Source organism: Marmota flaviventris, chromosome 17 (assembly GCF_047511675.1).
Source record: "Marmota flaviventris isolate mMarFla1 chromosome 17, mMarFla1.hap1, whole genome shotgun sequence".
Classification (NCBI taxonomy): domain Eukaryota; kingdom Metazoa; phylum Chordata; class Mammalia; order Rodentia; family Sciuridae; genus Marmota; species Marmota flaviventris.
This window is the reverse complement of record NC_092514.1, coordinates 22,360,191-22,375,121: the sequence shown is the minus strand read 5'-3', so window position 1 is coordinate 22,375,121 and position 14,931 is coordinate 22,360,191. Positions and strand designations below refer to the sequence as shown.

Genomic DNA, 14,931 nt, shown 5'->3' with positions numbered 1-14,931 from the left:
CCATCTTGACTTCATGTTTAATACCATTAAGATTCTGGCATCTCAGAATGTTGAATTGGGCCTTCATGGTAGGCTTGTCCAAATCCATACTTTTTACTACTAGAGAACTGAGTCCTGGGGAGAAGAAAGTGGCTTGCCCTAATTAGCATTAAAGATTTCTTAGCTGCGGCACTGAATACAGATTTTCTGCTTATAAATCTTTATACCCTTTTCTAGGGTGCTAAGACCAGTTTTTAATGTGGGATAAAAGTCAACACCAATGGAGCAACTGCTTTTGCTGGGACGAAAGAACAGTCCTTCTCCCTCAGGAAAGGTCCAGCGTGTCCATACATCTATTCCCACAGGCTCCCAAGAATTGAGGACCCCTTATAGACCAGCGACTGGGCAGCAAATTCCTATGAATGATGCCAAATGGGTGTGTCTGCTTCCCACTCATGTCTGCATGGCTTTTTATACTTTCCTTCTTTGTCATCAAATAAAATTACAAATATAAAGTAAGTATGTTTATATACATGTCCCTTTAGAGTAAGCAAACCTCATCATGGTTTCAGGTACTCCCACGAACAAAATAAAATAAGATTGCACTTGTGGCCTCTCAGATTAAAGACTGAGTTAAAATGAGGCTCTCCTTCCTGTAGGAATAGAGGCCACACATGCTGATACAATTGGCCCATCATGCCATCCTGGCACTTAGGTTCAACAGACTCATGGGAATGACTCCTTCACAAGACACCCATGAGGTAGGTAAATGCAGCCACCCCTGTGGGTGGATGTAGCACACAGAGGCCCGGGCTTAGGTTGTGGAGGTGCCTCGGACGTGGAGCAGAGGTCTGAAGGGGAGGACCTCTGGTGCTCACCATAGCACCCGCCATTGGTCATGAGAGAAGTCTCCAGTACATAGCAAATATCTGCAACAGCAAGGGTGTGGAAATGGGAGGAAAAGAGAAGGTGCTGGTCTAAGGATGACACTTCTGAACAAACCTCCGGGGTAGAGTTGCCAGAGAGGCAAATCTAAAGGGTCGTGAGTATGAACTGGGGAAAGCTGGCACATCCCCCATGCCATGCAGGACCCTGAGTGGCCCTGCCTTCCTCACTCTCATCAGGTCAATGTATATTAGGTGGCAAGGACTTCCCTTTCAAGAGAACCACAGCTGATCCAGGTGGTGGCAGAAGGCACAGGAAGCTCTCCCCTGACTCTCCCTTCAGCCTGAGGGAAATGTAAGGACACAGAGACACAGGTGACAAAACCGGGCTGCATGGCCCAGCAGTTCCTGAGAGTCAGACCTAATGCCATAAAATTACAAACTCAGGACAGAGCCAGGGCTTAGCATCCCTTTCTCTGAAATGAGAAGCCCCAGCCCTGCCCTTTTCTTTAGGGAGAATGGCCTACTAAGGAGAGCTGGCTTCTCACTGAGGTAAAGAAGAACACCTGCTCAGCTCCACATTACCCTCAAGCTAAGCAGGACACATCCCTGCAGGAGGCATCTGAGAACAAAGGCCGAGGAGCTGTGCTCTGGGAACACATCACACATTTTAAATTAAACATTTTCCCACGTGTAACACACACACACACACACACAAATACTGACATTCTCCCAGCCCACCCCACTCCAAGCCCCAAATCCCACCCCACAAATACTGTCCTCTGTAAACATGATGGCAGAGACACCCACAATCCTGGCATAGTCTGAAAATGATCTGATGGTGACGTCTTGTCATTAAGTGCCCCATAGGTGATATTGGTGAAGGTAGACGTGGCCTCTTTATACAGCGGGTTGTTGGCCTGTAGAGAGAACAGGAGAGTGAGTGTCTCACAGTCAGCTCCGGGGTCCTCTCATGTCCCAAAGTCTTCGATTTCTCCTGAGAGGTTTGCCCAAGACACCCTTCTCTGACCTAGACTGGATGAAACAGGCTGGTGCTCATTTTACTCACACTTTCACTTTTAGAATGGGAATGGGCAGGAAATGAGAGGAGGAAAAATGATGTGGCCATCTTGTGGCTGTTTTTAAAGGGTTAAAATCAGTCCAGCCCTTTTTTTTTTTTTGGAGGCCCATCATTCTTTGACAATCCCAAAACATTCTAGAATAGCTTTCACCAAATCTGTTCTGTTTTCTCCTCTCGCCCTACTCTTTCTTTTGTTTTTCTCCCCTTTTTCTTTTGCTGTGACAGTGCCAGCCAATGTGAGGCAGAGAGAGAAATGTAGTAGTTGATGGGTGAAGGTCAGAACACAGAGGACTGCTTCGGCTAAAATAATTCTTAATTTGTTTTCATCTCTTCAATGATTACCTACAAAACTGTCATATTATCAGGGAAAAATAAGCCCCTCTTCTCAAATTATTTTCCAACAAAAAAATGACAAAACCTATGAAGTAAGGCAATTTTTTCTCTTTTTTTTTTCTTTCCCCTTTGGTATTAGAAATTGAACTCAGAGACACCTTACAACTGAGCTACATCTCAGCCCTTTTTATTTCTTATTTTGAAACAGGGTGTCACTAAGTTGTTGAGGGTCTGTCACTAAATTGTTAAGGCTGACCTCAAACTTGTGATCCTCCTGCTTCAGCCTCCTGATTGCTAGGATTATAGGTGCACACCACTGCACCTGGCTAAATAGTTCTTAATGGTAACTGCAAGAAGCCCAGAACATTCTTCTGTCCTTTGGAGACTCAGCATGCTCTATATGCTCTTAACAGAAACATCCAAGGTTTTTGGAACTATTTGGTACAAAGTCCTGGGATCACCACCAAATGGGAACAAACTTTTGACCTAACCCTGGACATTCAAGGAGTAAAATGTCATGTAAAAGGTCCAGAAAATAGTTAAAATATGGAAGATTAGCCAAAGGAGAATACAGTAAAATTAGTATATAAAAAGTTCTCAATAAATGCTTATTTGATTGGCTTAAATCAAGATAAACAACAGGGACCATAAGAGTCTGATTTGGAAACTACCATTTCATCATTTGGGGGCAAAGAAGAGAATGAGGTAGATTGATGTCCTGCCACTATTCTTAAGTGGCTGACCCCAAAAGGAAGTCCTATAGTTACCTAATTCCCTCCCACAATCAGACAAGCACTGAACTCCCTTGCACTCAGTTCTCTTACTTATAAAATGGGAACACTAATACTCCCCACCACAAAGGTTGTTTCAGGGATGAAATAAGCTAATATATAAAAAAGCATTTAGAACAGTTCCTGGCACATGGCAAACCCTCAGTCAATGTTAGCTATTCTATTTTTTTCTATTTGTTTTTAATGCTTTGGACTTCAATACTATATAATGTATTATTGTTCTCAATATAGGTTTGTCTTGTCTCCCTCAATTGAAGAGTAAATTTCTTTTCCATTTCTTTACACGGCTGGAGCAGAGCTGGGTCCTATTTGTTCTGTCAGTACTCAAGACATGGCCCATGGTCACCGTGTGGTAGAGGATCCGGTAGTTTTCAGGAAGCTTAAAGACAACAGTGAGACCATCTCCCAGTTTCCAGAACAGAGGATAATCCGAAAACTGCAGTACTGGATGACCCTGGCCACTCTGAACAGCTGCTGTTCCCACTTCAGGTTCTCGAACCAAAGACTCAAGAAAATGCCCAGCCCAACCCAGCCTCTTACTGTGTCCCATTTTGCTCTGGCTCGTTCTTCCTCAAATTTAGCAAACTCTTTCCGGTCGTGGATGGTGATGAGAAGCTTCCAGATGAGCAGAGTAGCAAGGCCGATGAGCAGAATAGCCCCCATCACTGACAGCAGGACCACAAGGATGTCCGGACCCTTGGGACACTCTGCAAGGAAGAAGCAGAGAGCAGGAATCACTTGAACTGGCCATGAATGTAAGACCTTGAGTGTTACTTCAGAGGAACAATGCACTGGAAACGCCTCTGAAGTAAACAGGACAATTTTAAAACAAATTTATTGTTTGTTTGTTTGTCTGTTTGTTTTTAAAGGAGCAATCTTTAGGGGGGGGGGAATAAGCTGTCCTGAGTGGTTTAAATCTGAGCTCTCAAGCTGGTCACTCCTGCACAAAATCTAGACCACCTGATATGAGTTAACCAACTGGTTTTTTTTGTTGTTTGTTTGTTTTGTTTTTAATTGATTCTGCTGGGTTTGGTGGCCCATGCCTATATTCCCAGCAGAATCAGGAGGCTGAGGCAGGAGATTGTGAGTTCAAAGCCAGCCTCAGCAACTTAGTGAGGCCCTAAGCCACTCAGCAAGATCCTGTCTTTAAGTAAAATACAAAAAGGTCTGGGGATGTGGCTCGGTAGTTAAGTGCCCCTGAGTTCAATCCCTAGTACAAAAAAAAAAATCGATTTGGCCACTATGGGTGTAGCCCAGTGGTAGAGTACTCCACAAGGCCCTGGATTCTATCCCCAGGCCCACACACAACAAAAAGAAAAAAAAAAAATCAAAAGATTTGGAAACTCTAGAACAATATCCCTATGAAGTGGCCACCAACTACAGCTGAGAGCAGTTGCTCCTTTTAGCTGGGACACAGTGTTTTCTATTTGTGAGAGTCCTCACCACTCTCCCATTTCTCCCCTAAACAGAGGCAAAGTGTGCCACTATGCACTCTGGATTTAAATCCTGGCTTAACACACTGTACTTTGTGACATTCAGTAACTAATTTTTCTGGATGTCTGTTTTCTATTTTCTTTGTCTTTAAAATGGAGAAAGTATTCACACTCCCTTTTAGGGGTGGGTGGGTGGGGTGCTAGGGACTGAACCCAGGGCCTTGCACAGGACAGGCAAGTGCTCTATCAAAAAACTACACCCCCAACCCTCCAAACTCAATTTTAAAAATTGCAAAGAGTAATAATTAAATGAAATATATTTAAAGAACTGAAAGCAATGCCTGGCTCACAATAAACATTAGGGACCATTATTACCAGTGTTCTTCTTATACCCAGTGTTTTTATTTATTTGCTAACTGAGCCCCGGTAGACATTAGTGTCTGTTAATTGTGGTTTAGATATTTATATCCTTAAGGGCGATGAACCTTTTTAGCATGCTTAGAGACCAGGAAGCCTGCCAGCCATGATAATCTTAGAGGTTCTTTCTCAAAATATTTAGTCATCCAGAATCCTACCCCATTGTAAGCTGACTTCCTGTTCAGCCCCAGTCAATAACCAAAGCAGACAGAGGTCCGTCATCCCTCTGAGGGTCAGCTGATTATCCTCTGAAGATCTCTGCTCCCATAAACTTCAGGTGTCTGACAAATGACCTCACTCTGGAACCTCAAGTGTTATGAAACCAGGTGTTTGTATGTATGGGTACTGATGAGTCTGGAGAGGAAGTCACACCCACTTTCCACACTGTCTCCCACCTTCTTCTCTAAACATACACTCTATGCTCACCACACATTACACAAACACAACCACCACCACAAACCAAGTTGGCCCTTTTCCAAACCACCAAATTACACCCTGTCTATAATTAAAGGAGTGCCTGGAGAGAGGCTGCGAAGTTCCAGCGTCTGAATTCCCAGGAGTGAAGGGCCCCAGTTTTTCTGGGAAAAGCAATTATGAATTCTCTGGAAGAATGGAGTAGGGCTGACCTTCAAACCCCAAGGTGAAATCTCTTCCTTCTGCATGTTAGTCTGGGCAGGACAGGTAGAATCCCAGGAGGTATTTAGGTGAGAACAATCTGTTACCCATATGTCCCAACAGGGGCAGGTGGCTTCCCAGAAGCAGAAGACAAGATCAGGTGGTCTCTGAAAGGCACCCCCAGCTGCAGCAACAGCCTCAGAGTGACCCAAGGTCAGAGGAGTCTGGGTAGGGTTGGCAGATTTAACAAACAAAATTATAGGAAGCCCAGATAAATTTTATTTTCAGATAAACAAGGAGTTACTTTTAAGTGTAAGTATGTACCAAACAGTGCCTGGAACATACTGTATTTTATCTGGAGACTATCTGGGAATGAATAGGCCCCAGCTCAGGATCCCATTCCACATGGCCATTCCCCACATGGGCAATGTCTAACCATGTGACATACTGTTTTTACTGCCCTGCCAGGGCTCAGCCCTTCAAAGAGAGCATCTGTGAGGCCATGAGAAAGAGATATCTCCTACAATCCTCTGGGAACCCAGCTGCTACAATCTCCCCAAAGTTGGAGTCCCTAGAAATAATTGGGGCTGGGGCTAAGAGGAGAAGCAGAGCCAGGACAAACAGAGAGGAAATGAGGGGCCCATATTCTTTTTATTTTACTTAATTTTTTTTGCTCTTTTTAGATATACATGACAATAGAGTTTATTTTGACATATTATACTAGGGTCCCTTATCCTAACGTGGAGGAGTGGGTCTCCTGACAAGGCACCAAGGTTACCATCATCTCTATTCCCCACAACCTGAGGCAATAGATTGCTGTCTCAAAATCCCAAGCCAAATGATTTGGATAAATTATTCAGCAAAAGTGCCAGCAAAGACAGGTGAAGCAAAGAAATGAGGTAATGTTAGACCCAAAAGCAAAGACACAGTGCCCTTCTGAAATTAGTAGGGACAAAATTGCAGATAGGGTGGGTGGGAAGGCGTGAGGAAATCGTGGTCAAACCAGTCCACCCCTGCTGGCTCATGGACACATCCCCAGACTCTCCTCTCTCCTTCCTCATGTCAACTACCCTTGGAGTCGCCAAATAAAATTAAGGTTATGCCCTTTCTTGACCTTCCTTTTCCCATATAAAGGGCAAAAGCTCTGGGAAGGGCTAGTGGACAACATTCCAGACAGGGCACCATGCACTCCTCCACCCATGGACATAGCAACACCCTCGGTGACGTTTATGTGGCAGCTCTTTCCTAAGGAAGGGCGACCTGGGGCAGCTCCTCCAGACTTTCCTGCCTCCTTTTTCAAACCACCTCATTTTCTTCCCTCCCCAAGCAGCCAAAATTCTGGTTAGCAGATATCAAGATGTACATACACTCACTTTTCCTCTAGGAATAATCAGACCTAGAAAATTGCCGCAGTCTGGCTGGGCACAAATCACGAGCCACTGAAGCAGGAACAAACTTTATTTTTAAACTGCAGGAAAACACTTCACACAGCTCCCGGGGAATCCTCCCGAAGGCCACGAGGCTTGTCCAGGAACCCCCAGCCGGAAATATCTCTCCCGGAAATCCCTCCTCCTGCCCTTCCCCAACCAATGGGAACTCTCGAGGAATCCCCGGAAATCCCCACGAGAACTCCAAAATAGTGCGAGAACTCAAAAGTTGCGGCACAGGCGGATAGTAATGCCTTGCCTGTCAATCAATACCGTTGGCAAAATGCCAGGGGCCATACAGACTCGGCTGTGGCTCTCAGCAGAAAATCATTCAAAACCTCTTTATTAACTAACTTCTTGGTAGATGTACAGGGATATAGCAATAGATACGACAGACATGGTTCGTGTATCCGCACAGCATATGATCTGAGCAGATGAGCTGATTAAAGAAGCAATTTAATTCTAGTGAAATGAAGGTCCTTCTAAGGAAGCACAGATGCTATGCGAGTCAAACAGAAGAACCAAACCTAGTCAGCAGTATGGAGGCCAGGGGAGGACTGAGAAGGCTTCTTGGGGGAATTGATGAGCCTAAATCAAGAGGCACTCAAATGTTGGGGTGTAGCCCAATTGCCAGGAACACTAACAGCACAGAGGTGTGGTTTGTGGAAGTAAGACAGGGCTCAGGACTGTTCTTTGTTGCTGGGGATTGAACCCAAAGTTTCACACATGCTAGGTAAGTACTTTATTACTAAGTTATGACCCCAGCACTGGGTTTTTTTTTTTAAACAGGAAAATATGCTAAAGTTTGAGAACCCATGAGCCAAATGCAACTATCAACTCTCTCTGTAAATACAGCCATGACCACTTCACAGAATAAATATGAATGGCCAATAAATATATGAAAAAATGTCCAACATCTCCAGCAATTAGAGAAATACAAATTAAAACTACACCGAGATTCCATCTCACTCCAGTCAGAATGACAACAATCAAGAATATAAGTAATAATAAATGTTGGTGAGGATGTGGGGGAAATGCACACTCATACATTGCTGGTGGGATTGAAAATTGGTGCAACCGATAGGAAGGGCAGCAGAATACAATAGACACTAGTATGGCTGTATGTATAAACGTGGCTGTAAAACCAATGTGATACTGTAATCTGTACATGTGGAAAAATAAGAATTCATACCCCATTTGAATCAAATGTATGATATGTCAAGGTCATTGTAATGTTTTGAGCAACTGATAAAAAAAATTTTAAAAAAAGAAAATCGGTGCAACCACTCTGGAAAGCATCCTCAGAAAACCTGGAATAGAACCACCATTAGACCCAGTTATCCCACTCGTCAGTACATACCCAAAGGAGTTCAAAGCAACATACTACAGTGACACAGTCACATCAATGTTTATAGCAGCCCAATTCACAATACCTATCCTATTGAACCAACCTTCATGCCCTTCAACAGATGAATGAATAAAGAAAATATGGTATATATACACAATGGACTACTACTCAGCCATAAAAAAAGAATGACTTTATGACTTTTGCCATACATCTGGAGACTATCATGCTAAGTGAAACAAGCCAATCTCCAAAAACCAAAGGTCAAAAATTCTCTCTGATATGTGGATGCTAATACACAACAGGGGGTGAAGGGAAGAATAGAATTTCATTGGATTAGACAAAGGGGAATGAAGGGAAGGGAGAAGGATAAGAATAGGAAGGACAGTAGAATGAATTAGACGTAACTTTCCTATGTTCATATATGAATACACCATCAGTGAAACTTCATTCTTGTGGCACAACCACAAGAATGGGATCCTAATTAATATAAATTATGTACTCTATGAATGTACAATATGTCAAAATACACTCTACTATCATGTATAACTAAAAAGAACAAATAAAAAAATAAAAATATATAGCCATTGTCCACAAGTTTACAGAATATCTATGGCTGCTTTCCTGCTATAATAGCAGGACTGAGTAGCCACAGCAGAGACCATATGGCCCTTGAAACCTAAAATATTTTGGTCTTTTGCAGGAAAAGAAAAATTCTGGTCCTTTGTCTAAAAGATGATTTGAAGAAATTCCTACAGCTATGAATGTCAGGATACCAGCTGATTCAAGTTCAGCCTTCCAAGGTTGTTCCTTCGTTCTAGTGTTTGCCCAGCCTCCACCATTAACAGTCCTATCCCACTGCAATGACGTTATTGATTTCCATGCCTGTCTCCCCCATGGCCTGCGAGTACCACATCTGCCTTATTTACTGTTAGTTTTAGCACCTAGCATAGTATTCAGTATATAGTAAGTATTCCAAATTATTTTCTAATGATTCATATCTTAATCTGTTGTTTAAGGGCAAAGAAGGTATATGGTTTGGATATGCCTTGAGTGTGTCCCTGAAGCACTCATGTGCTAAAAGCTTGGTTCCCAACATGGTGATATTGAGGTACTGGAACCTATAAGAGATAGGTCAAAGTAATTAGGTCATTGGGAGCATTGCCCTTGCAAGGGATTAATGTAGTTCTCATTGGACTCCCGTTAGTTCCCAAAATGACAGTTCCCAGCCTGGGCTGAGGGTATAGTTCAATGGTAGAACACGGGCTTAGCACATGGCCCTGGGTTCAACAGTCAGCATTCACCAAGTGGTGATGTAGCCAAGGGGGTCCTCACCAGAGGATGAACTGATGAAACCACTGATCTTGGACTTCTAGCCTCCAAAACTGTGAACCAAATGAAACCTCTCCTCTTCATACATTTCTCAGCCTCGGGTATTTTCTTTATAGTAGTAGAAAATGGATGAAGACAGAGGCCATGATGGTGGTAAGGTGAAGCAAACAAATCTAGCTATTGGGTAGTAATCAACCTATGGTTGGTCTGTGTATGGCGGGGTGGACTCCTCCTATTTCCAAAGGATCTCTAGAGCAAGCAGTATTTTTAATCTTTTCTGTATTCAGTGCAGCCTTGAATCAGTGCCAGAAACCTATCACTACATTCTGCCATGACATGGTAGGATCAGTGCCTCCCACAGGCCTTCCTCTTATAGCAGCAGGCAGGGTACTCATTGCAGCTGTCCTCAGTAGAACTTATGCCATGTGCTATAAAGTTCTAGAATCTAAATTCCTTATTTCTTGACCTTATTGCCTCCAAAAATGCAATGATAGGGCTGCAGATGTAGCTCAGTGATAGAACACTGGCCTAGCATGCATGAGGTCCTGGGTTCCATCCCCAAAACTGAGGGGAAAAAATAGTCACGACATATTTTGTTCCTTGATGACATCCAAACCCACCTTCTTCCTCTCCTTACCCACCTTCTTATCTTTCTGTCTCCTCAATTAGAAAGTCACTTTCTGGCTGATACTTATGTTTATACGTCCCCTCACCAGGGTAATAAACTCTCACATCACTTTTAAAGCCAGGTTTAACCTGTTCAGTTTAAGAGGAGTGGTAGGTAGAAATTCCTGCCTAAGATTGTTCTCTCTCCTGGCTGGTAAAGAAAGGACTTCAGGAGTCACTCAGGACTTCAGGAGTCACTCACCTGGCTCTTCTACCACATACAGGATGGACTTTCCACTAGAGTCTTCATAGTACTGGAATCTGACGACGCAATCGTCCTCATTCTTATAGGTACAGTTGACTGCATCCTTGCCAGTGTCCTCTGGGGAAGGGAGAGGAGAATATGGAAGAATGAAAAACAAGTCAATTCCTAGAAGATGACAGCTTTCAGGACCTCTGCCACAGGACTTTTAGGAAAGCATGTGACAGGAAACCCTGTGTCTGATATTAGGCAAGATGCCTAGGTTCAAGATAGCTGGCATGCCTGGCAGTTGCCACTCACTGACCCTCACTGATGTATTTTGTCCCTCAAGGGCCCTTATTGGTTCTTATTCCTTCCTCTGGAAGGGACATGATCTAATAACATTACACATTTTGATTCAAATCCTGGCTCTACTACCTACCAGCTGTGTGATCTTGGGTAAGTTATCTGACCTCAATCATTCTCTCTTTCTTCATCTATCTATAAAAGGGAAATGATCTCCCCACCTTACAGAGTTGGTGGAGAATTTTATGCATAAAATAAACAGACCTTAACATACAGTAGGCATTTCTTCCCTTCTCTTTCTCTGCTTGCTCAATAATTCTCCATACTTTGTTTACACATCCCTTTTAGCTCTTCCATGTCTGTTTCTGATCTAGTGTGCCTCCCACAGTGTGTCGTTTAACTCTCCAACCTGTTATTCTGTTGGTGACACTGCGGTTACCCTTCACCAGTTGCACTACATCCTATACTGAGGAACCAGATGGGCAAAACTGATACACCATGAAATTAAGCAAATGTGCCAAGATTACCACTGCAAATAAGTGATGGAGAGGGACCAGAACATGAGTCTAAAAATACATTCCAGTGGACCTGAAGTCAACAGGCCATCAGTACTGGTACCACAGCACAAAGGAAAGAGTAAACCTTTCAGGATTTAGTTCTCAATGCATTACTCCCTTCTGTGGGCAAGTTAATTTTCTTGAGACTCAGTTTGCTCATTCACAAAATAAAGGTAACAATAGTACTATAGTTCTACTTCATCAGGTTTGGAGAAAAATATGTAATGAATGAGTAGGAAAGATGCTTTTTTAAATTTTCATAAGTTATAAAATTCATATAGGTAAGCATTTACCTTTATGATGATTTTAGTGACAAAGGAGGTAGGTAAAGAAATGCTTATCAACTAATGCCCACCTGGTCTAGATGATAAAATACCTTGGCATCTTAGCATACCCTTCCTCTGGGCTAATTATAGAAGCATAGCTCCCTCTAGAAGAAAACTCCCTCTTCAAACTCAATCCCCAAATCACCAACCTCACCCCAGCCCACTTCTGATATTAATCAAAAGGTTCAGAGATCTCACTCTTTTCCATAACACTCCCACCCAAAGCTGACTGCCTGGCCATCTCACAATGGATCTCACTAAAAACGAATTTCCTGCCTTTGTGGGCGATTGCTATCTTCAGAGAGACTGCATCTCCCTAGCACCACCCAGTGCCTCCCGGCCCAGATAACCGCCACATCAGCTGTGCTGACAGCAGCAAAGATCATCTTTAAAATCAAGATGAAGTACAAAGAAAAATAACTGCAGGCAAGAATTTTGCTCCCTGCTGTGTTCGCATTTTTGTCTTATCTCTGGGGAACTCTAGAAAGCCAAAAGTAGGGCTTCAGGATAAAGAGATTTGGGTAATGACCATCAGGGTGAAGGTTTTCCTCCAAACAAGCCTGAGAATTGCTTAACTTTTAATAAAGTGAACTAGCCTACTAGGCTAAGATGAGGCCCACCATAGGCAACCACTTCCCAGTGTGTGCCTCAGGTTTTTTTATCTGCAGAGTAGAGTACATTATCTTCCTTTCTTTGGGGATAGGGTGAAGTTAGGGTTGCCCAATTTATACAGCTTTACAAGTTACGCACAGGTTTTTGCTGGGTCTCTGTGCTTCAGGAATCAGAAAGGGGCACTCTGGAGGGGTCAGAGGAGGTCTCTCAAGAAAGTTAGACTTCATTTCATGCCTGCTGTGCATCAGGCCTGCATGACAGTTCTTGAAGCAGGAATTACTCTTCCATGTTACAGATGGGAGTTTGGCAGGTTCTGAGATTGAAGTGAAAACGTTCAGAACCCAGACGAGTGAGACTCTGAGGCCTGCTGAACTTACTAAGCTCTTTCACAGACTCAATCTCATTGCGACAGTAACGGGTGCAGGTATTTTCCTCCTGTAGGATTCCCTGGTCAAACTTCTTACACTCCACACATTCCCTAAAGGAGAGAGGACACGTCAATTAAAGCAAGGGAGCAGCAAGCTGAGGCATGTCCCAGTCCACCTCTGACCTCCACGTACCCAGAAAGCGGCTCCTCAGTTTAAAAAAATTAATAAAACACACACACACACACACACAACCAGTAAAATCATCCTAAGGCCCCAAATAGTCAAGTGTGGAGTTCAGGAGGAAAGGTGTCCTCCTCACCCACAGGCTCCTCATCCGCAGCCAGAGGTCCCCGGGTCCTTTGTTAAACTTCATGTACCAACTAGGATATGTGAGCCCTACACACTTCTGGGAACTTTAAAGTCAAAACTTGTCACAAAATTGGGGGGGCCCAGGACAAAATGAAATCATTGTTCAAAAATTACTAAGAACTATGACAGCAGAACATGCAAAGGCCCTACTAAGCATGGGGCCCTGTATAGCTGCACAGGTGCATGCCCATGACTCCAGCCCTGCTTAAAGTGGTAAGAAGACTGGCAGAGCTTCGGACTTGGGGCTTCCTCTGACCCACAAACAGGTGAAGTTTGTACTGGCGAGTTGCCCCTGTTGCACAGTGTCTTCCCCAACTCCAGCCTCTGCAACTCCTATAGAATCAGAACATCAGCACCGGAATGTTCCAGAGAATATCTGGCTTAGCCTTCCTTTCTGAATTTGGGAGTGTTCAAGATGCCACCCTAGGAGAGAGTTTGCTCCAACTGGAATCCAGCTAGTGCTATTTGGCCCCTTGCCGTTACCTCTACCTCCAACTCCCCATAGTTTTCATTGGAAAGAGAAGAGAAGCCATTTGACAGGAGCAAACTCTTCTCCCTAAAGCTTCAGTGAGTAAGAGGTAGAACTTTAAGAACTTAAGAGTTGAGGATTCTAGTCCAGGGGACCCTCTCTCCCCACTCCCAATCTCCCAACCCTCTCCAAACTGCCCACTCACTTTTTAAAGGTGCAGGCATCCGGGCAAGTGGGACATTTCTCACAAGTGTCCCCATAGGAGCCTGGCTGGATGCAGATGCAGCTGCCACATTCACACTTGCCCCGGCCGCTGCACAGAAGCCCATTGCTGGACATGCAGGTGTCGGTACGCATGGTGCAATTGCAGTAGTAGCCAGTCCAATCGGAGTCACACAGGCAGTCCCCACAGCTGCACTGGCCATGCCCTGAAAGCAGACAGCCCAAGAGGGTGGATCAGCTAGTGACTGTCTCACTCTGTGGCAGCCTGCCACACACTTCCATTCTGCTCTCCCAGCAAGACAGATAATAATCCTCCAGGTCAGCAGGGAACTGGCCCAATATCAGGGGGTACCCTACTCCATGGGGACACACTCGGCTCTCTAGATGTTCCAAGGTGTGGAAGGTCTTGGTCTGAGTCCCTACAGGACAAAGGAGTCTCGGGAGCTGAATTTCCCAAGCCTTCCACCCTTCTTGCCCTTGTATGAGGACAAGGTAGCTCTTCAGCCTTAAGAACTGGCACAGCACTGAGCCACAGCCTGCACCCACAGAGAATACCCAGAATCCTGGATGATGTGGCCTAAGACAGCAAAGTGACCCTCAGGCCCCAAACTCTCTCCCTTTGATCTGGCATAGACTGCTCCTTTCTCCAACCAGACGCGAGGGGTCTACCTTTGTCATCATTGTCTTCTCCCAGCTGGGTTAGACGCCAACATAGGCTCTGATTTGAATGAGCTGGTCCCTCCCACTAACAACTCAGCCACAGATGTCCGTTATTCTGTTTCTCAAATCGGCTACGTGCCACCTTGCCAGGTGAGCAGCAGGGATCTGAGAGAGCATACCCAAGACAGGAAAACCTCAACACAGCGGCCATGGAGGACAGGAGATGCCCCAAGCACAGGGAAGAGAAGATACACAGAGTGTCCCAATACACAGGTGCATGGGGTGGGGCATCCAAGGGGCAGAGAGAAGGTACCAAGAGCCCATGGAGTCGGCAATGGAGTTAAGTAAGCAGAAAGAACAGATATAGCCTACCTCACAGCCTGCTGAGGGCCGGAGCTCTTAACTAAATCCCACAAATGCCGGAGAGAAAAGACAGCAGAAAACAGAAGAAGATGAACGAAAAAAGAGAGATTTTCCTAAGGACAGCAGTATGGACGATCATTAGCAATGACCTTGCATAGCCCAGGGGCCTTCAACAAGCCTCTGCTGGCTCATCTT

General features: G+C 44.4%; 1 protein-coding gene across 1 annotated transcript in view; it reads right to left on the bottom strand.

The window, feature by feature from the left end:
- Window positions 1–205: 205 nt before the first annotated feature.
- The window catches only part of LOC114081398 (integrin beta-3), a 139,689-nt gene continuing 124,963 nt past the window's right edge, over window positions 206–14,931 (bottom strand). Inside the window, exons 10-14 of the mRNA XM_071603818.1 lie at window positions 13,697–13,919; window positions 12,663–12,763; window positions 10,506–10,625; window positions 3,609–3,775; window positions 206–1,783 (exon numbers count right to left, since the gene is read on the bottom strand). Of these exons, the coding sequence (XP_071459919.1) occupies window positions 1,451–1,783; window positions 3,609–3,775; window positions 10,506–10,625; window positions 12,663–12,763; window positions 13,697–13,919 (944 nt within the window). The 3' untranslated portion in view covers window positions 206–1,450. The remainder of the gene's footprint in view (window positions 1,784–3,608; window positions 3,776–10,505; window positions 10,626–12,662; window positions 12,764–13,696; window positions 13,920–14,931) is intronic.